Source organism: Trachemys scripta, chromosome 22 (genome assembly GCF_013100865.1).
Source record: "Trachemys scripta elegans isolate TJP31775 chromosome 22, CAS_Tse_1.0, whole genome shotgun sequence".
Classification (NCBI taxonomy): domain Eukaryota; kingdom Metazoa; phylum Chordata; order Testudines; family Emydidae; genus Trachemys; species Trachemys scripta.
In genome coordinates this window covers 15,355,188-15,376,578 of record NC_048319.1, presented here as the reverse complement: position 1 = coordinate 15,376,578, position 21,391 = coordinate 15,355,188, and the positions used below count along the sequence as shown (strand labels likewise).

The following is a 21,391-nucleotide window of genomic DNA, read 5'->3' as shown; positions in this document are numbered from 1 at the left end:
GGTATTGTCAATGCGGCGGAGGACCAGAATATCATACAAGAAGATCTGAATGATCTTGTAAACTGGAGTAATAGAAATGTAATAGCACAAAATGCAAGGTCATGCACTTAGGGACTAACAGCAAGGGGGTTTGCTATAAGCTGGGGATGTATCAGTTGGAAGTGACAGAAGAGAAAGACCTGGGTCTATTGGCTGATTACAGGATGACTCTGAACCCCCAATGTGAAGTGGCCGTGAAAAAGGCTAATGAAGTCCTAGGATGCATCAGGCAAAGTATTTCCAGTAGAGACAGGGAAGTGTTGGTACCATTATACAAGGCACTGGTGAGACCTCATCTGGAATATGGTGTGCAGTTCTGGTCTCCCATGTTTAAGGAAGATTAATTTGAACTGGAACAGGTGCAGAGAAGGGATACTAGGATGATCAGAAGAATGGAAAACCTACCTTATCAGAGTATCAGAGGGGTAGCCGTGTTAGTCTGAATCTGTAAAAAGTCTTAAAGGTGCCACAGGACCCTCTGTTGCTTTTTACCTTATCAGAGGAGACTCAAAGAGCTTGGCTTGTTTAGCCTAACCAAACAAAGGAAAGGAAAGGGGGTAGGCAAGTGAGCAGGCAGGGATAGCTCAGAGGTTTGAGCATTGGCCTGCTAAATTCAGGGTTAGGAGTTCAATCCTTGAGGGGGCCATTTAGGGAACTGGGGTAAAAAAGTCTGTCTGGGGATTCATAGATTCTAGGACTAGAAAGGACCTTGAGAGGTCATTGAGTCCAGTCCCCTGCCTCCATGGCAGGGCCAAATACTGTCTAGACTATCCCTGATAGACATTTATCTAACCTACTCTTAAATATCTCCAGAGATGGAGATTCCACAATCTCCCTAGGCAATTTATTCTAGTGTTTCACCACCCTGACAGTTAGGAACTTTTTCCTAATGTCCAACCTAGACCTCCCTTGCTGTAGTTTAATCCCATTGCTTCTTGTTCTATCCTTCGAGGCTAAGGTGAACAAGTTTTCTCCCTTTTCCAGGATTGGTCCTGCTTTGAGCAGGGGGTTGGACTAGATGACCTCCTGAGATCCCTTCCAACCCTGATATTCTGTGTGTTTATTTATCAAAGGGAAAATAAATCAATCATTTTTAAAATTATCCCAGATTCAACAGGGTCAGGACCCAGTGGGATCAACCTTGCCCCCCAAGGAGCTTTGAACTACTCGATGGGAGCTGGGCAAGCCAGGCAAGTCCCTGGTGACTCTGGAATACTCCATGGGAGGCGCATTTGAAGAAAACCTGAAGAAACCTGCAGTAAAGCCAAGGCTCACCTGCATGGGAAAACGACGAGCCGAGTAACAAGGAAAACGAATGAGAAAGTTAAGAAGAGAAGGTGGCTTGCGCGTCTCCAGTTCAAGTAATGAAGCAACTTGGTTAGCTGGGGAGAGAAGAAACAAGCCATTATTGTCAGCCAGTGTTTGACAGCACCATGAACACCCACACAGCGCAGTGAGGCACAGTGTGACATTCAGCCCTCAATCTCAGAGGCCAAAGATGGGTCATAGGAATTTAACTCCCCTTTCAAACCTGCAGGCAGCACATCCTGGACAAGGTGGAGATCCTAAGTAAGTGCAGGAAATTACATTTCCTGAGAGAGGTGGAACTCTTTACATACTATGCCCTGAATTTTATTTAATAAAGTACTTTCAGGTGTTTTCCAGAGAGTTTTTCCTGCTCCAGGGACAATGTTTATCTAGGTCTTTTCAGCAGCGAGAAACTGACTTTCACCTGTGACCTGCTTGTGTCTTCATTTACCCCAGGGCAAAATGAGTTTACAATGCTCTGAGATCAGAATGGCAGCATTTTGCCCACACTTTGCACAGGTATCACTGGAGACACAAGGTGCCAGGCACAGAGAATCAGACCCAATAATAGTAATTCCTTCTAAAGCTGATACTTGTCTAGAAAAAGCATCAAATCATGAACCACCAAACGAGCTGGAGAAGTAGTAATATGTATCCATAAATTTTTACTTGATAAAAAACACAGACTTTACACATTTATAACCTATAAGGCAGATGACAGCCTGGTCATTTTAATTCTAATGCTTGTAAGAGAGAACATGCCCAGGTTTGTAAACTGTGTAAGTGTCTAAACTACAGTGAGTCTGCTGTATAATGTTTGCTTGGGATTGGACTACATGTTCACCCAGCTAACTAGAAACAAGTTTCAAACTCTTGGTGATTGCTAGGTATTCTGAGACTTTGAACTGCATCCATGCAGTATGCGTAAACCCACTCTTTGCGAAGAGGGACTCAAGCCAGCATGCACAGTAAAACAGAAGGAAACATTCCTAAGGCTGCACATAACCAAATTTCCCACTGGCCACTGATTTTGGGCATCCAGCTTGTGACACCAGAGTCTGATTTTCAGAGGTAATGAATGCCCACAGCCCCACGTGAAATCAATGGGAGCTGCAGGGGCTCAGCAACTCTGAAACTGAGGGGTTTAAAGTTAGGCACCCAAAAACCGGGGCATGCAGAGTCAGTGGTGACTTTGGAAAATTTGGGCCCAAGTATCTATATAATCTAATCAAATGTCACCAGAAGCTGTCACTCTTAAAAAGATAGTGACAATAATTTGGAAGTTCTAGTAGAGATTCCATAGTGAAGATTGTGCTGAAGTTTACACTCAAAGCAGGACTAAAATCCCTCTATTTCACAATTTAATAAATAAATAAAATAAAAATAAATAAATTCAATTTCTAAATTTGACATAATTGCTCATCGGAGGACAGTTGAATCATCTAGGTTATTTCTTTGGTGAAATACTCTGACTTTTCCAGAATGAAAGTTGAGTTAGTTGGAAGTGGAGTCACTTGTGTTGCTAAGCACGTGTATAAGAGAGCAGGATCAGAACCCAACATTGTCCGACACAAGAGACTGAACTATTTCACCCAACACAAAATGCTGCTTAGAGTTCTTTTTAAAACTTCTCTTAGCATTTCTTTTTAGAGATAACAAAATAAAATGCAGGGGACTGGACTAGACGACTTCTTGAGGTCCCTGCCAGTCCTCCAATTCTATGAAAATAAACCAAAAAAATGGAGACAGCATGGAAGGGATATTGCAATGTATCCATTACAGTGCAACAGGAGTATATGTTCTAAGAAAGGAAGCCCAAGTGCCATTGCCAGGGCTGGCTCCAGGCACCAGCCTAGCAAGCAGGTTGAAGGGGGGGGCTGCACGTCCGGCCGTTCGGCGGCGGGGCCGTCACTCCCTCTCGGTGTGAAGGACCTGCCACCGAATTGCCGCTGTAGAATGAAGTGGTGCTAGAGCTGCCGCCGCTTGCGATCACAGCTTTTTTTTTCCTCCTGCTTGGGGCGGCAAAAACGCTAGAGCTGGCCCTGGCCACAGCTATTTTATAACCAGTGAATAACCTACCTCTAGGAGAGCAGTGGAAGAAACATGGAGCAACATCACCAAAGACCCAATCCGGAGGTAATTGGCACAGTATGAGTAACTGATCAGGATGATGGTAGTTGCGTGGTGCACCATTTGTTCCTTAAAGTCCTGGAATAAGACGACAGATTGAGTTCCAGTTTTGTGACAAACTGCAGGTACCAGCACAAGGGATACTGCTGCCTTTCCAGTGTTTAGAAACTGTCTCTAGATAATCTAAACTCTCTAGATATATTGGGATCTCACCTGGCTTCCCAGAACATGACATGAGTTAGATGCAGAAAAATGACTGAGAATATGGGCATGGCTACACTTGCAGCTGTAGAGTGCTTTGAGTTAAACCAGCCCTTGGAGACTGCAGCAGGGAAAGCACTGTCAGCTGCAAGTGCACTGGCATGGCCACATTTGCAGTAGCATTGGGAGCAGTGAATTATGGGAAGGTATCCCACAGAGCACCTCTTCCCATTATAGTGTTGTGGCTTGTAGAAAGGGGACACAGGAGGCATGGGGCATTCTAGGTCCTGTTCCAATGTCCCATGATGCATCGCTTTGCATCCCAGTAAAACCTGTGCTTCTGTCCACATTTGGCGCCATCTTTCAATGTTTTTTGTATTGCGTGCTCGGTCTTCCCTTTCTGTTTGCGGGAATGGATCCCGAACTGTTGAGGAATATGCTGATGGGTCTCGCCAGCATGTCATAAATTGCAGTCGAGTTACTACTTAAGCTACAAACTGACATTGAGGAGTCCGATGATGTCGATTCGCATAACACATACAACACAAGATTGCTTGTGGCATTCACAGACATGCTCACCACAGTGGAACGCCACTTTTGGGCTTGGAAACAAGCACTGAGTGGTAGGATCACATCATGCAAGTCTGGGATGATGAGCAGCAGCTGCAGAATTTTTGCATGAGAAAAGCCACTTTCATGGGACTGTGTGGGGAGCTCGCCCCCACCCTGCGGCGCAAGGACATGCGATTGAGAGCTGCCCTGATGGTGGAGAAGTGGGTGGCTATTGCAATCTGAAAGCTGGCAACTCCAGACAGCTACCAATTGGTCATTTACCAGTTTGGAATGGGAAAGTTTACCGTTGGAATTGTTCTGGTACAAGTGTGCAGGGCCATTAATTGCATCCTGCTCAGAAGAACTGTGGGCAAGATGTGTGACATTGTGGCTGGCTTTGCACAAATGGGTTTCCCTAACTGTGAAGGGGCTATAGATGGGACGCATATTCCAATTCTGGCACCAGCCCATCCAGTCTTCGAGTATGTTAATCGGAAGGGGTATTTCTCTATGGTTCTCCAGGCACTTGTGGATCACCATGGGCATTTCATGGACATTAACACAGGTTGGTCTGGAAAGATGCATGATGCACACATCTTTTGGAACACAGGCCTGTTCAGGAAGCTGCAAGCAGGGACTTTCTTCCCAAACCAGAAGATCACCATAGGGGAAGTCGAAATGCCCATTGTGATCCTTGGAGACCCTGCTTACCCTTTAATGCTGTGGCTCATGAAACCCTACACAGGGAGCCTTGACAGCTGCAAGGAGCAGTTCACCAGGCTGAGTCGGTGCAGAATGACTGTGGAGTGTGCTTTTGGCCATTTAAAGGACCGCTGGCGCTGTCGTCTGTATGGGAAGCTGGACCTGGCCAATGACAACATCCCCACGGTTATAACGGCGTGCTGTACTCTACATCACATTTGTAGAGGGAAGGGTGAAAGCTTCACTCAGGCATGGAACTCAGAGGTTCAACACCTGGAGGCTGAATTTGAACAGCCAGAGAGTAGGGCTAAGGGGCTCAGCTGCTCTGTACTTTGGTGCCAGCGATCCACATTCTGCTGGCGGAGCCTCCTTTCACTCTCCTGCCATTCCTGCACTTTTTGATTTTCATTCATTGATTTGTATGCGTTATGCAAGTCGACACTGTTGGACTCCTCACTGTCAGTTTGTAGCTTAAGGAGTAACTTGACTGCAATTCGTGACGTGCTGGCAAGACCCATCAGCATATTCCTCAGCAATTTGGGATCCATTCCTGCAGACAGAAAGGGAAGACAGAGCACGCAGTACAAAAAATGTTGAAAGATGGCACCAAATGTGGAAAGATGGCACAAAATGTGGATGGAAGCACAGGGATTGCTGGGATGCAAAGCAATGCATCACGGGGCATTGGAACAGGACCCAGAATGCCCCGTGCCTCCTGTGCCCCCTTCCCATAAGCCACAGCGCCAGAATGGGAAGAGGTGCTCTGTGGGATAGCTGCCCATAATGCACCACTCCCAATGCCACTGCAAGTGCCGCAAATGTGGCCACACGCCACTGTGCTTGCAGCTGACCATGTGAACACACGGCAGCACTTTCCCTGCTGTGGTCTCCGAGGGTTGGTTTAACTCACAGCGCTCTACATCTGCAAATGTAGCCATGTCCTTAGGTGAAGCCAGTGCAATTTTCCTGTATAGACAAACCCTTAATTCATTTTAAATCAGGCTTATTTTGATTTAACTTAAATGGATTAGTCCTGGTCTAAACACAAAATTGTGTCATAGAATCATAGAATCATAGAATATCAGAGTTGGAAGGGACCTCAAGAGGTCATCTAGTCCAATCCCCTGCTCAAAGCAGGACCAATTCCCAGCTAAATCATCCCAGCCAGGGCTTTGTCAAGTTGGGCCTTAAAAACCTCCAAGGAAGGAGACTCCACCACCTCCCTAGGTAACGCATTCCAGTGTTTCACCACCCTCCTAGTGAAATAGTTTTTCCTGATATCCAACCTGGACCTCCCCCACTGCAACTTGAGACCATTGCTCCTTGTTCTGTCATCTGCCACCACTGAGAACAGCCGAGCTCCATCCTCTTTGGAACCCCCCTTCAGGTAGTTGAAGGCTGCTATCAAATCCCCCCTCATTCTTCTCTTCTGGAGACTAAACAATCCCAGTTCTCTCAGCCTCTCCTCATAAGTCATGTGCTCCAGACCCCTAATCATTTTTGTTGCCCTCCGCTGGACTCTTTCCAATTTTTCCACATCCTTCTTGTAGTGTGGGGCCCAAAACTGGACACAGTATTCCAGATGAGGCCTCACCAATGTCGAATAAAGGGGAACGATCACGTTCCTCGATCTGCTGGCAATGCCCCTACTTATACAGCCCAAAATGCCGTTAGCCTTCTTGGCAACAAGAGCACACTGTTGACTCATATCCAGCTTCTCGTCCACTGTGACCCCTAGGTCCTTTTCAGCAGAACTGCTACCTAGCCATTCGGTCCCTAGTCTGTAGCAGTGCATGGGATTCTTCCGTCCTAAGTGCAGGACTCTGCACTTGTCCTTGTTGAACCTCATCAGGTTTTTTTCTGCCCAATCCTCTAATGTGTCTAGGTCCCTCTGTATCCGATCCCTACCCTCTAGGTGTATCTACCACGCCTCCTAGTTTAGTGTCATCTGCAAACTTGCTGAGAGTGCAGTCCACACCATCCTCCAGATCATTAATAAAGATATTAAACAAAACCGGCCCCAGGACCGACCCTTGGGGCACTCCACTTGAAACCGGCTGCCAACTTGACATGGAGCCATTGATCACTACCCGTTGAGCCCGACGATCTAGCCAGCTTTCTATCCACCTTACAGTCCATTCATCCAGCCCATACTTCTTTACCTTGGTGGCAAGAATACTGTGGGAGACCGTATCAAAAGCTTTGCTAAAGTCAACGAATAACACATCCACTGCTTTCCCCTCATCCACAGAGCTAGTTATCTCATCATAGAAGGCAATTAGGTTAGTCAGGCACGACTTCCCCTTGGTGAATCCATGCTGACTGTTCCTGATCACTTTCCTCTCCTCTAAATGTTTCATAATTGATTCCTTGAGGACCTGCTCCATGATTTTTCCAGGGACTGAGGTGAGGCTGACTGGCCTGTAGTTCCCCGGATCCTCCTTCTTCCCTTTTTTAAAGATGGGCACTACATTAGCCTTTTTCCAGTCATCTGGGACCTCCCCCGATCGCCATGAGTTTTCAAAAATAATGGCTAATGGCTCTGCAATCTCACCCGCCAAATCCTTTAGCACCCTCGGATGCAGCGCATCCGGCCCCATGGACTTGTGCACGTCCAGTTTTTCTAAATAGTCCTGAACCACTTCTTTCTCCACAGAGGGTTGGTCACCTTCTCCCCATGCTGTACTGCCCAGTGCAGCAATCTGGGAGCTGACCTTGTGCGTGAAGACAGAGGCAAAAAAATCATTGAGTACATTAGCTTTTTCCACATCCTCTGTCACTAGGTTGCCTCCCTCATTCAGTAAGGGGCCCACACTTTCCTTGATTTTCTTCTTGTTGCTAACATACCTGAAGAAACCCTTCTTGTTACTCTTAACATCTCTTGCTAACTGCAACTCCAAGTGTGATTTGGCCTTCCTGATTTCACTCCTGCACGCCTGAGCAATATTTTTATACTCCTCCCTGGTCATTTGTCCAATCTTCCACTTCTTATAAGCCTCTTTTTTGCATTTAAGATCAGCAAGGATTTCACTGTTTAGCCAAGCTGGTCGCCTGCCATATTTACTATTCTTTCTACACATCGGGATGGTTTGTTCCTGCAACCTCAATAAGGATTCTTTAAAATACAGCCAGCTCTCCTGGACCCCTTTGCCCTTCATGTTATTCTCCCAGGGGATCCTGCCCATCTGTTCCCTGAGGGAGTCAAAGTCTGCTTTTCTGAAGTCCAGGGTCCGTATTCTGCTGCTCTCCTTTCTTCCTTGTGTCAGGATCCTGAACTCGACCATCTCATGGTCACTGCCTCCCAGGTTCCCATCCACTTTTGCTTCCCCTACTAGTTCTTCCCTGTTTGTGAGCAGCAGGTCAAGAAAAGCTTTGCCCCTCGTTGGTTCCTCCAGCACTTGCACCAGGAAATTGTCCCCTACACTTTCCAAAAATTTCCTGGATTGCCTGTGCACCGCTGTATTGCTCTCCCAGCAGATATCAGGGTGATTAAAGTCTCCCATGAGAACCAGGGCCTGTGATCTAGCAATTTCTGCTAGTTGCCAGAAGAAAGCCTCGTCCACCTCATCCCCCTGGTCTGGTGGTCTATAGCAGACTCCAACCACAACATCACCCTTGTTGCTCCCACTTCTCAACTTTATCCAGAGACTCTCAGGTTTTTCTGCAGTTTCATACTGGAGCTCTGAGCAGTCATTCTCCTCTCTTACATACAACGCAACTCCCCCACCTTTTCTGCCCTGCCTGTCAGTTCACATAAAGGTGTGATTTTAAACCAATGTAGTTAACCTGAGGCCACTTTACTTGTGAACACTCTTAAAGCTATTTAAACCTGATTTATATCAATTTAGCTTGTGCCTGTAAATTACAGGTGCAATGTAAACCCATATATGCCAGGTTTAAAGTGATATAAGTGGATGCAGAGGGGTAAGTACTGGTCTAACTAAATTGTTTTGAAACTGATTTAAGTTAAACTGCTGCAACTTCTGAATGTAGGCTAACCTTTAGGAACAGGTTTAAGTGAAACTGAAATAAGAGTGTCTACACAGGGGTTTGCACTGGCTTAACTAAATTGGTACAAATCTATGTGTAGATTTCTCTAGCTGAAGTGCCCTGTGGAGTGCGGCTGTCTTGGAGGGCCATGAATTGATACACTCTCAAATAAATTTGTTAGTCTTTAAGGGTCTTTAAGCCACAAGTACTCCTCATTCTTTTTGCTGATACAGACTAACACGACTACCACTCTGAAACCTGTCTCTTTGAGTTAGCTCAGTCCCACAGAATTATATATCTTGACATTAAATTAAAAGCTTCTTTGCTGAAATGGATAGATTTGCCCTCCTGTCAACACTGAGTGGGGAAAATTAACCCTCTAAGGAAAGGGATAATTTCTGTCTGCATCTATCTATTGATCCATACTGAACTTACCACACTAGAATCTAAGCATCTCCCAAACTGGCCTTTGAAGGGAGGGTCTATAGGATGCAGAGCGTTTAAAACAGATTGGGGTGAATCTCCCCACAGCCTGAAGTGTGGGTCACTGACAGACTGATGAGGCAGATAGACAGTTGTGAGGGTGCAGAGCTGAAAGAAGTGGGAGGGTGCTGGATAGGTCCCTGACTTTGTTACTTTGGATCGGACCCCAGATAACCTCTGGCTGGCCAGTTATATCTCACACATCGCTGTCTAGAATCTGAGTACTTCCTCTCACCTTTCTTTTCACATCAAAGGCCATGGTGAAAGTCAGTGCCAAGGCAAAGGTGAGTTCCATCATGTAGTACCAGTACATAGAGCGCTGTAGTGGCTGCAACAGCAAAACAAAGAGGCTTAGTTAATGCATAAGCCATGGGGAAGGGCAGATAGTAAACGTATTCAGCTCTGGTTCTCTTTGCAGCGGTGTCGGAAACGATTTACTTGGGCATAGGGAATTCAGTAAGCAGCTATAGCAGTGATTAAAGAGTGAATCAGTAGAGCTGTGTGGGAAATTGTCTATTTGTTCTGTGAAAAATTTTGAGATTTTAAATCCCCCCCCCCCCATCTGTATTGGGATGAACCCGACCTCTTTAGATGGAAAAAATATATTTGAGAAGGAGACACATACCCCCAGCCACAACCCCAGAAGAGCCAACTGCCCAGCAGAGCTCTTCCTTGGAACATGGACGACCCAGATTCAAGTCCCTCCTCTGCTAGATTTAGACCAGGGACTTGAACTAGGGCCTTTTCCACCCCAGCTGAGTGCCCTCACTACTGGCCTCTCATTGTAATCAGAAACTCTAGGATGCACAACATTTTGTTTTTGCCAAATTGGAATTTTCTGTTTTGTTAAATGTTTTGTTGAAAAATTCCCAGCCAGCTCTATGGATCAGAGACTAGTGGTCCAGGGTTTGGCACTGGGATCACTGAGGTCCCAACAGTTGTTTGTTTCAGTACCTACAAGCGGATATGCTACAGCTATTATACTACATGAACCCCCTCCTGCCCCCCCTGCATTAATATGAGGTTAAAGTTCACAGTCAACACTTGAGATTTATTATAGTGCCTTGATTCAGGGGTCTGTCCCCAGGGAACAGCTTGGTTAAGATAAGGAATAGGGCTAGGTTAAGAAGATTCAACAAATTGGTGTAAGAAACAATACAACTGAGGGAACAAAAGAGTAATAATAATAAGGTTATACAATTACATGGTTCAGTAAGGGGTGCAGTTTATTTCTACCAAATCAGTAGGTTGTTTTAAACTTGTTTCTATTCTTTTAAAACACTGCCCAGTTCTGTATATTACACTAAAAAAAAACAACCCTATATTTAAAGGGTTGCAAAGTCAAGCACTCAAAAGTCAGGAAGTGCCAGGATTAAGACTGCCTTTGCAAACTTTCTTCAGCTCCTTTGTATGTATGGATTAAGATAGTCTTTAATTACATGATCACATGCGATTTTTGCCCCAGGAACCCTTTTCAGCACTTCTATAAGTCTAAATAGATAAATAATTTTGCTTTAGATTTAAACTGTTGATATTCAATAATAATATTTAGCATCTGCCTACCAGGTTGCCTCTGCAGACCTCAAAGCATTTTTACAAAGATGTTTATCTGAAGAATCACTTTAAAAGACAGGAAAATTGAGGAGCAGGGAATAGGCACTTGCACCGTGTCACACAGCATGTCTGTAGTAGCTGAAGTCACAGAAAAAGCCCAGGTCTCCTGACTCCTAGTCTCACAGTAGTTCTCCAGCCATGGGGACATGCTGCCTAGAGCTGACTGAGAAAGGAAGGGGATGCAGAACTGACATTTCCATCCAATGAGGCCCTGTTGGGACAGATCATAGCATTCCCAGGTTCCATTCACTTGAATACCCAAGGGCAAAAACTAGTTGTCTCTCAGTAACCATGGTTTCATTAACGACATTGGAAACCACAGCATACATGTTTTAACCCTTATAGATGGGGTATATAGGTTTTGCCCAGTACTGAGAGATTAACAGGTTAAATTCATCTCACTGAATAAGCCAGAGAAGGCACCTGTATCAAGGGAGTGATGCAAGTTAAGCTGTGGGTGCTTCCTCATCAAGAGGACCAAAGCAGATTGGTTTGGGGAAGCCTGTGTCAGGCTCGGGGAAGATGTTAGGCAGAGTGTGCTGAGATGTCCCTAAATCAGACTGGAGAAGCCTGTATCCCTAGCACATCCTCCAGCAGCTGGGAGAGGGCACTGTTTGCCTTCCCATGCTCTAAGAAATCTTTGTGAACCCTGACAAAAGTGACTTGTTGGTGTTTTATTCACCATTAACAGGATCCTTCTTATCACCTCAGATTAGTTTGTCCCCCATTTGCTTGCAGGAGTGCAGAGCTGGCTAAGTCCTGACATGGCCACAGCCCTTTTACAGCTCTCCCCTCTTGTGAATGTCTAAACAGCCATTACACCAATGGGATGCAGACTTACAGAAGGCCCAGCTATGTTTAGCTCCACGGGGGAAATGTACTTGCCCTTGGAGGTGATTCTGCTTTTACCACGTAGGATCTTTTTATTACACTGATTTGAATGAACCGTCTGTGGAAGTGGGTGTCACACATCTGCTGAACTGAAGGGTTAGCCTGCCTGTTAACAGGTGATTGCATTCTTTGGACTCAAACCTAGACCTGCCGTGCTTACCAGTCTGTCCATGGCATATGCTGTAACTCATCTGTAAAGAGCCCTCTGAGGTCTACCTTAAATAGTACAGGATAAGGGGTGCATCCAGCTGCTTGGGACAGGTCCTGATAAAGGCCAAGAGATTATGTGAACCTTCTGAGTTGCTGTTACATGGACCAACACACCTGGATGACTTACCTGCTGTGGATACCCCACCCAGCATTCTCTTGGGTCCCAAAACCAGGGCTTCTGTAAAGAAACAGTGTAATCTAACTGTGAGAATGCTAGAAACATTCCTCTCCCAACCAGCTGCCTAATTAGGCCTGTTCCCATTATAGATTATACAATACAAAATGAGTTGCTTGTTTTGACCCCATCAGAAAGGATGCATTCTGAAACAGTCTTACAAGAAGATTTTCCATTAAACTACATTAAGCTCCTGCTTCTTTTAATATGCGGATGGCCTCACAGGGTGAAATTTCTGTGTTAGCTAATGCCCTTTGAACTTCCTGTGTAGTTTTTGGGGGATTTAAAAATGTCTTCCCTAGCAGATGGACTGGAAAGTACTTCATCATCCTTATGTGACACAAGCACATCTTGCTTCTCTCCAAGAACAGAACAGAAATATGTATTGAACATGTTTGCCTTTTGTGCATCATTGCTAGCAAGGTAGGGTGGGTTCTGATTACATACTCACATCATACAAGACCACAAGTCCAGTGCAGAAGGAAATGAGGTAACACAAAGAACTCCAACTAAAAGCAAGTAAGAAAAGAACAAAGGAAATTAGAAGTTCAGAGGTCAGGCTCAGCTCTTCTGGCCACCCCTAGTGTCAGTCATTTGTGCAACCACTGACCTTAGCTAATACATACTTGCACAGCATATAGCACTCAAATGAGCTCCACTTGATAGCAGAACTCTAGGTGCACTTTATTCCCTCAGTCACAAAAAAGGAGCAACATGTAATACTGTATATAACTGCTTATAATGCACAGTAGTGTATCTTGTATCACTTCCATCAGCCTTGGCCCACTGCTCCATATTCTCTTCTAATAAGCCCAGTCTAAATCTCCTTAGCCCTGGTACATACTGTCAAACTGAAGCACTGCTGATAGGAACTGTCAGTAATGGTTGTGAGCTCACCATGGTTTAAATGGAAGTATAGACTAGAACATCATATTCACCACTGGTTGAGTTGCCACTCATGACAACTATAGCCACCAATAATTCTATTACACAATATAGACAAGGCCTTAGGGGGGCAGTTTGGGGGTAGGGCTTGGTATATTTTGGTTTCAGAAGCACCAGGCAGCCAAGTTTCATTTGTGGAGGATGAGGTGGGAGTGACCATCTGGGTCACAGGCAAGCAGACAGATGAAGGAGATTTGGTGGAGACGATGCTGTTAGGCTTGGCAAGGAGGCAGCAGAGTTTCCTGGGAGCCAAGAACTTCTGTGCTCTAGCGCTGTGCAGCTGCTTACTCCTGCTCAGAGCAGATGGAGCCCAAGCTGGATGGGAGTGCAAGGAATGGGTGATCATGCCCTGGCCAGGACAACTAAGGTGGCACAGGACATGTTGTAATGTGTTGCTGGTAGAGGCCAGTAGTGAATAAGCATTGCTGTGGAGCACACCCTCTGAGGGGGTCTCTGAGGCACCAGCCTTTCTGGGTGGGGTGCAGTTTATGCCGCACCCCCCAGCTCATTGTGAACAGGAGGAGGGAAACAGCTGGTAGTTGGGAAGACAGGTAGGGTCAAGAGAGGGATTTTTCAGGCTACAGGATAGAATGTATGTTTGAACGCAGAACCTGACGAGGAAACTCAATTGAAGGTAAGGTAACCTGAATGAATTATGGGTGAGGAGGGTAAAAGCAGGTGGGAACAGGGCAGGCAGGGCTGGCCTTACCATGAGGCAAACTGAGGCGGCCGCCTCAGGTGCCAGACTGTGTGGGGGGTGCCACAAGGACCCAGAGTGTAGAAAATTGTGTCTGCTGGTGGTGCATATGTATTCTCTCTGCTCTAGATGCACAGAGATGGTGGAGTGATGTGCTGGAGGAAGGAGGGCACAAGAGACATAACAGGCAGGCAGAAGAAAAGTGAGAGGGAACAACAGAAAGCAGCAGGAGCTGCAGGGAGAGAGAGGAGGAGGAGCCTCTTATGTACCTCTCCAGCACCCCCAGGAGCCTGGACTGATTCACACCAGCTTCTCAGGGAGCTTCCTGTTTCCTGCTGCTTCCCTGAACCCACTTGAGGAGAACAGGCAGTCAACTGAAGTAGTAGGAGCTAGTTAAGCCCGTAAGATGCTACCAGCCTGCTTATTTGTCCCCTTCAATTGAGTGTTGAGAGCCACTATAGCTGGTGCAGAACAGCAGTTATGAGTGAAAAGAAAATGCCCTATGGGGCAGCATTCAGAAAAAGAAAGCAAAGGAAGCTTTTCTATCTAAGCAGGAAGGAGCTCTCCTGAGATACATAGACACAAATGTTCATGGTGAGCCTTCTGGCCCCAGTGAGGATGTGAGTGGTGAGGAGATGCCTGATCTTCCAGTTAGTCAGAGTGCAGGTGACCTGGCAGCTACTGCAGCATCCATATCTCCATCTCAGATGGATGTAACCCTGCACATTCCTGAAGAAAAGTGTAGATCAGAGAAGAGTGTGGTGGAGGCGCAAGAAACAGCTGCTGCTGAGTTTAATTCCTTAAGTCTGGATGATCCAGGACTGTGGACCCACTTGAGCAGTAGCCTGAGGGACTTCCTTGTACTGCATGGGCCACAGCAAGTGAAAAATTTCATGTTCCCCAAAGACAATGAAAATAGAAGTTTCCATCCAACACATTACTGGCGTGAAATCCCCAATGATGACAAAGTGGAGAGGCCATGGTTTATGTACTCAAAAACCCAGAACGCTGCATGCTGTTTTTGTTGCAAACTCTTCCAGTCTAATGTTCCAGCCACATTGGGTTCTACAGAAAGAAAGGACTGGAAAAATCTGGCTAGAAATCTGACATGTCATGAGAAGGCAGCAAATCACCAGAGAGCATCCCATAGGTGGAAAGAGCTTGAGATGAAACTATGGTTAAAGGCCACCATAGATGATCAGCATCAAGAGAAGATTGCATCAGAGTCTCTTTACTGGCGAAATGTTCTGAAAAGGCTCATTGCCATTGTGAGAATGCTTGCTACCCAAAACCTAGCACAGCATGGTACTTCAGATCAGCTGTATGTGCCAAACAATGGAAACTTCCTTAAAATTGTGGAGCTGATGGCTGAGTTTGATGCTGTACTCCAGGAGCATCTAAGAAGAGTCACCACCCAAGAAATGTACACACACCACTACATTGGAAAAACAATTCCAAACGAGATCATACAGTTACTGGCAACAAAAGTCAAACAGAAGATTGTGGCTGATCTGAAGTTAGGGTGACCAGATGAGAGGAAGAAAATATCGGGACACATGGGGCGGGGGAGGTCCACTGGCAAAGCAAAAAAAAAAAAAGAGCCAAGTGCTGCTGGAGGAGTGAAATATGTCAGGACGTGGGACAAACACCTAAATATCGGGACAGTCCTTATTTTATCGGTACGTCTGGTCACTCCATCTGAAGTCAGCAAGATATTACTCTGTTACTCTGGATTGCACACCTGACATCAGCCATATGGAACAAATGACTTTAATGACTTTTGTAACGCAAACAGAACCTAGTGAAAATGTCCCTGTAATGGTGACTGTCAGAGATAGTTTTCTAGAATTTGTTGACCTTTATGATACTACAGGAGCTGGTATGACAAATGTGCTTCATTGCAATAGCTGACATAAGGTCAGATAATGGTGCCAACATGAGAGGAAAGAACAGAGGAGTGCAGACACTGATCCGAGAGTTAAACCCTTGAGCTTTTTTGTCCCATGCAGTTCCCATTCATTGAACTTGGTGGTCAGTGATGCAGCGTCAGCTTCCAGGGAGGCTGCTGAATTTTTTAATGTAATTCAAAGCATCTATGTATTTTTTTCTGCATCAACTCATTGATGGCAAATTATGAAGCAACATCTGGGAACATCCTCTGACACTGAAACCACTGAGTGCCACATGATGGGAAAGTTTAGTGGAGGTGATAAAGCCTATAAAACACCAAATTGAGAAGATAGATGATGCCATTATGGTGGATAATGCTATGAGAGAAACTGTTCATGGGAGAACAGTGGCAGAGGGAAATGGAATCACCAGAAATATACATAACTTCAAATTTTGGTGTGGCTTAGTGTTGTGGCATGACATACTGTTTAAAATAAATGTTGTAAGCAAGAGACTCCAAGGTGTTGACCTTGATATATCTGGAGCAATGGAACAACTGGACAAAGCAAAGTCATACCTACAGTCTTACTGTTCAGATGATGGATTTCAAAACATTCTGAAGAGTGCACAGAAGTTGGCAGAGGAACTTCACACTGAAGCTATTTTCCCACCCATTCAAGAATACAAGAGTCACCAAAGAAGACATTTTGATTACGAGGCACGGGATAATCCCATAAGAGACCCCAAACAACAATTCAAAGTTGAATTCTTTATCGAGGTGCTAGGTTGTGCAATACAGTCAGTTGAAGAACGTTTCATGAAGCTCAAGGAACACAGAAGTATATTTGGGATGTTGTATGATATTCCAAAACTCCTCACTATACCTGAAGAAGACCTATACCAGCAATGCAGGGCACTAGAGACAGGGTTGACACATGATGACATGCGAGATATTGATGCGAGTGATTTAGGGGATGAACTGAAAGCCCTTTCAAGATACATTTCAGCAGGATCAACTCCAAAGGCTGTTCTGGAATATATGTGCACAAATAAGATGACCACCCTCTTTCCAAATGCTTTTGTTGCTCTCCGCATACTTATAACACTTCCTGTTGCCAGTGGAGAGCGCAGCTTCTCCAAACTGAAGTTAATAAAAAACACATCTATGCTCCACAATGACACAGGAGAGGCTGGTCAGCCTTGCAACCATCTCAATAGAGCATGAGCTGGCCCAGACTATGGACCTTGAGCAGGAAGCAGTTCAAATCTTTGCAACCAAGAATACACAGAAAGCACCACTTTGAATAATCAAACAGATAAAAATGCCAGTGTTTACTATGCAGAGAAGAAAAGTTACATTTGCTGTTCAGGTGAGTGAAAGTTAAGTCTTTAACTTAAAATACCTTGTTCAAAAATTTTAAGTTAGTTCTCCTTTATTGGTAGATATCAGAGCAGTACCATGAGAGGAGTAGAACAGGAAGAAGGCAGAACTGAGACCTTTCAAAGTTTTGGCCCAAGCAAGGGGGCATGGGGGTGTCATTTGAGCTCCCCGCCTCAGGTGCCAAAATGTTGTGGGCTGTCCCTGAGGGCAGGGGTAGGAGACAGGTCCAAGAGACAGTCCAGGGGCTGAAGGTGGAGGGAAAAACGAGGCCTCTGATTTAGGCTAGGGAGGCAGTACAGGATGGGGGAGGACAAAGCAGAGGGGCAGCGGGAAGGGCACATTCCAGCTGGCACCCGCAGGTGCTGGGAGGCTGTGCACAGACTGCAGAGCTCAGACCCTGCTGGATGGTTGAAGTGACCCAAGGCCTCTGGCCATAGCACTCACCTCACTGAACAGAATTTTGTAGTCAGACTGGGTTTGTCCTGGTTCCGCCGGTATCGGAACCACCTCTCCACCTTTCTGGTAGGCAAGTCACACTGCTTGGATAAACTGATCAGCTGCCCCTGGAAAACAGCCAAGCAAACAGGACTCACTCCCTGATGGCACAAATAGCAGAAGTGCCCAGCCTCCCTCACGAATCCCTCTTCCCACCTGGGGCAGGGGCCGGAATGAGTCCAAAGCTTGGTCAGTCTACATCTACAATCTCAGATCACAGGAATAAAGACACTATCTGTCCCATTCTGCCCAGGGCTCTTTGGGCCTCACCCACGCCTCCTGCTAACTCCAGGCAGCATTCACACCTGCCTGGATGGGAGTCTCCTTAGCAGAGGCTCCAATAGCACCTAACTGTGCAGTGGTTTGCAGTTGGCGTGATTGCGTTCACTTGGACGAGCGGGAGACTTCCTCCGAGAGGCCTGCTGATTTATAGCAGTTTGGTCAGTGGGAGCCCGTCCAAACTCCAGGAACCCACAATGATGTTACCAATCAATCATAAAAACCTAGTTAAGCCACTCTTAAAAACTAAAATGAAAACCCCTCCCAAATCCCTCAGAACTAATATCATCCCCCTGTGCCTTCCACGCACAATCCTCCCCCTGCCCCTTCCAGTCACAATCTATCCCTGACCCTCCACACACAATCTGCCCCCTGCCCTCCCCCCCACAATCGGCCCCCTTCACATTCCCCACACAATCCCCTTGCCACTTCCACACACAATCCTCCTCCCACCCCTTTCAGTCACAATCTCCCACAGCCCCTTCCACACACAACCCTCCCCCTTCCACACACAATCCCCCCCACCCATTCCAGTCTCAATCCCTGCCATCCCTTCCAGTCTCAATCCCCCCTTCCACACACAATCCTGCTGTGACGTTGTGCAGTCTATATGGTTTTATAAAAACTTGATAATAAGTCAATATAATGTAACTGAGATGGTTTTAGAGAAAATACGGTAATAAGTGAATGTAACGTAACTGGGATATGCTTCATGCAAAAGGTCTCTTGTAAGGTATCATTACAAAGCTTATAATCTACTGAGTATGATCATCTGATTTGTATAAATGTACCACTCTTGTATCCAAAACTAGAAATATAAAATGTAACTCTGAGGGCCTATTGTAATTGTGTAAAGTGTGGACCATTAATGATGGTTTGGAATCTTGATGACTCCCATTGTCTGCAGATGGCTGTATTTACCTGTGAGTCTTCCTGTATATGTGTGTGCTGACAAGTGAGCAATGAAGTCTTGCAGTGACATGTGATCATGTCACCTGAACTGGAATCCATCTTTAACCTGGTGCTTTTCCAGTGAGGGGGGGTGGAAAACTAGAGAGACAAAGAGTTCCCGCCTTATGCAAAAGATATATAAAGGGGTGGAAGAGAACAAGGAAGGGGAGAAGCCATCATGAAGAATCCCCTAGCTACCACCTGAGCTGCAACAAGAGCTGTACCAGGGGAAAGAATTGTGCCCAGGCCTGGAAGGTGTCCAGTCTGAGAAAAAGCATCCCTGAGGGTGAGATTATCTGTATTCAGTTTGATTAGGCATAGATTTGCGCATTTTATTTTATTTTGCTTGTGACTTACTTTGTTCTGTCTGTTACTACTTTGAACCACTTAAATCCTACTGTCTGTATTTAATAAAATCACTTTTTATTTAGTAATTCACTCAGAGTATGTATTAATACCTGGGGGAGCAAACAGCTGTGCATATCTCTCTATCAGTGTTATAGAGGGCGAACAATTTATGAGTTTGCCCTGCATAAGCTTTATGCAGGGTAAAACGGATTTATCTGGGTTTAGACCCCATTGGGAGTTGGGCATCTGAGTGCTAAAGACAAGCACACTACTGTGAGCTGTTTACAGGTAACTTGCAGCTTTGGGACAAGTGATTCAGACCCTGGGTCTGTGTTGGAGCCAGACAGGAGTGTCTGGCTCAGCAAGACAGGGTGCTGGAGTCCTGAGCTGGCAGGGAAAACAGGAGCAGGGGTAGTCTTTGCACATCGGGTGGCAGCTCCCAAGGGGGTTTCTGTGATCCAACCCGTCACACCTGCCTCCTGCCCCTTCCACACACAATTATAGAATCAATGAAAATTAGGGTTAGAAGAGACCTCATGAGGTCATCTAGTTCAACCCCCTGCTCAAAGCAGGACCAATCCTAACTAAATCATACCAGCCTGGTCTTTGTAAAGCCAGGCCTTAAAAAAAAATCTTGAAGGCTAGAGATTCCACCCCCTCCCTAGGTAACCCATTCCAGTGCTTCACCACCCTCCTAATGAAATAGTGTTTCCTAATTATGGTGACCAGATGTCCCAATTTTATAAGGACAGTCCCAATATTTGAAGCTTTTTCTTATATAGAAACCTATAACTCCCAACCCCATCCTGATTTTTCAAACTTATCAGATTTATCCAACCTAGACCTCCCCAACTGCAACTTGAGACCATTGCTTCTTGTTCTGTCATCTGCTACCACTGAAAACAGCCGAGCTCCAACCTCTTTGGAACCCCCATTCAGGTAGTTCAAGGCTGCTATCAAATCCCCCCGTCAATCTTCTTTTCTGCAGACTAAACAAGCCCAGTTCCCTCAGCCTCTCCTCGTAAGTCATGTGCCCCAGCCCCCTAATCATTTTCATTGCCCTCCACTGGACTCTCTCCAATTTGTCCACATCCTTTCTGTAGTGGGGGGCCCAAAACTGGACAAAAAACTCCAGGTGTGGCCTCACCAGTGCCTAACAGAGGGGAATAATCACATCCCTCTATCTGCTGGCAATACTCCTTCTAATGCAGCCCAATATGTCGTTAGCGTTCTTGGCAACAAGGGCGCACTGTTGATTCATATCCAGCTTCTTGTTCACTGTAATCCCCAGGTCCTTTTCTGCAGAAGGTCATGTTATCTAGAGCTTTAATAATTGTTGCTCTACTCTAAACTTTCTTCAATTTGTCCACATCTTTCCTGAAATGTGGTGCCCAGAACTGGATACAGTACTCCAGCTGAGGCCTTATCAGTGCTGAGTAGAGTGGAAGAATTACTTCTCATGTCCAGCTTTCCACACTCCTGACATTATATCCCAGAAAGATGTTCACTTTTTTTGCAACAGTATTGCATTGTTGACTCAAGCAGGCCTTGTCACACTGTCCATTACTTATCTAGGTAACGAATGGGTACAGCAACAGATACCTGTTCAATATCTTCATTAATGATCTGGAGGATGGCGTGGACTGCACTCAGCAAGTTTGCAGATGACACTAAACTGGGAGGAGTGGTAAATACGCTGGAGGGTAGGGATAGGATACAAAGGGACCTAGACAAATTAGACGATTGGGCCAAGAGAAACCTGGTGTGGTTCAACAAGGACAAGTGCAGAGTCCTGCACTTAGGATGGAAGAATCCCATGCACTGCTACAGACTAGAGACTGAATGGCTAGGTAGCAGTTCTGCAGAAAAGTACCTACAGTGGACAAGGAGCTGGATATGAGTCAACAGTGTGCCCTCGTTGCCAAGAAGGCTAACGTCATTTTGGACTGTATAAGTAGGGGCATTGCCAGCAGATCGAGGGACGTGATAATTCCCCTCTATTTGACATTGGTGAGGCCTCATCTGGAGTACTGTGTCCAGTTTTGGGCCCCACACTACAAGAAGGATGTGGGAAAATTGGAAAGAATCCAGTAGAGGGGAAAAAAAAAAC

At 45.7% G+C, this 21,391-nt stretch overlaps 1 protein-coding gene across 1 annotated transcript in view; it reads right to left on the bottom strand.

Moving 5' to 3' along the window:
* LOC117869001 (ceramide synthase 4-like) overlaps positions 1 to 21,391 on the bottom strand; it is a 56,724-nt gene that overhangs the window by 13,039 nt on the left and 22,294 nt on the right. The window contains exons 3-8 of the mRNA XM_034755452.1: positions 17,653 to 17,771; positions 12,747 to 12,804; positions 12,248 to 12,298; positions 9,641 to 9,733; positions 3,427 to 3,555; positions 1,315 to 1,421 (exon numbers count right to left, since the gene is read on the bottom strand). Of these exons, the coding sequence (XP_034611343.1) occupies positions 1,315 to 1,421; positions 3,427 to 3,555; positions 9,641 to 9,733; positions 12,248 to 12,298; positions 12,747 to 12,804; positions 17,653 to 17,771 (557 nt within the window). The remainder of the gene's footprint in view (positions 1 to 1,314; positions 1,422 to 3,426; positions 3,556 to 9,640; positions 9,734 to 12,247; positions 12,299 to 12,746; positions 12,805 to 17,652; positions 17,772 to 21,391) is intronic.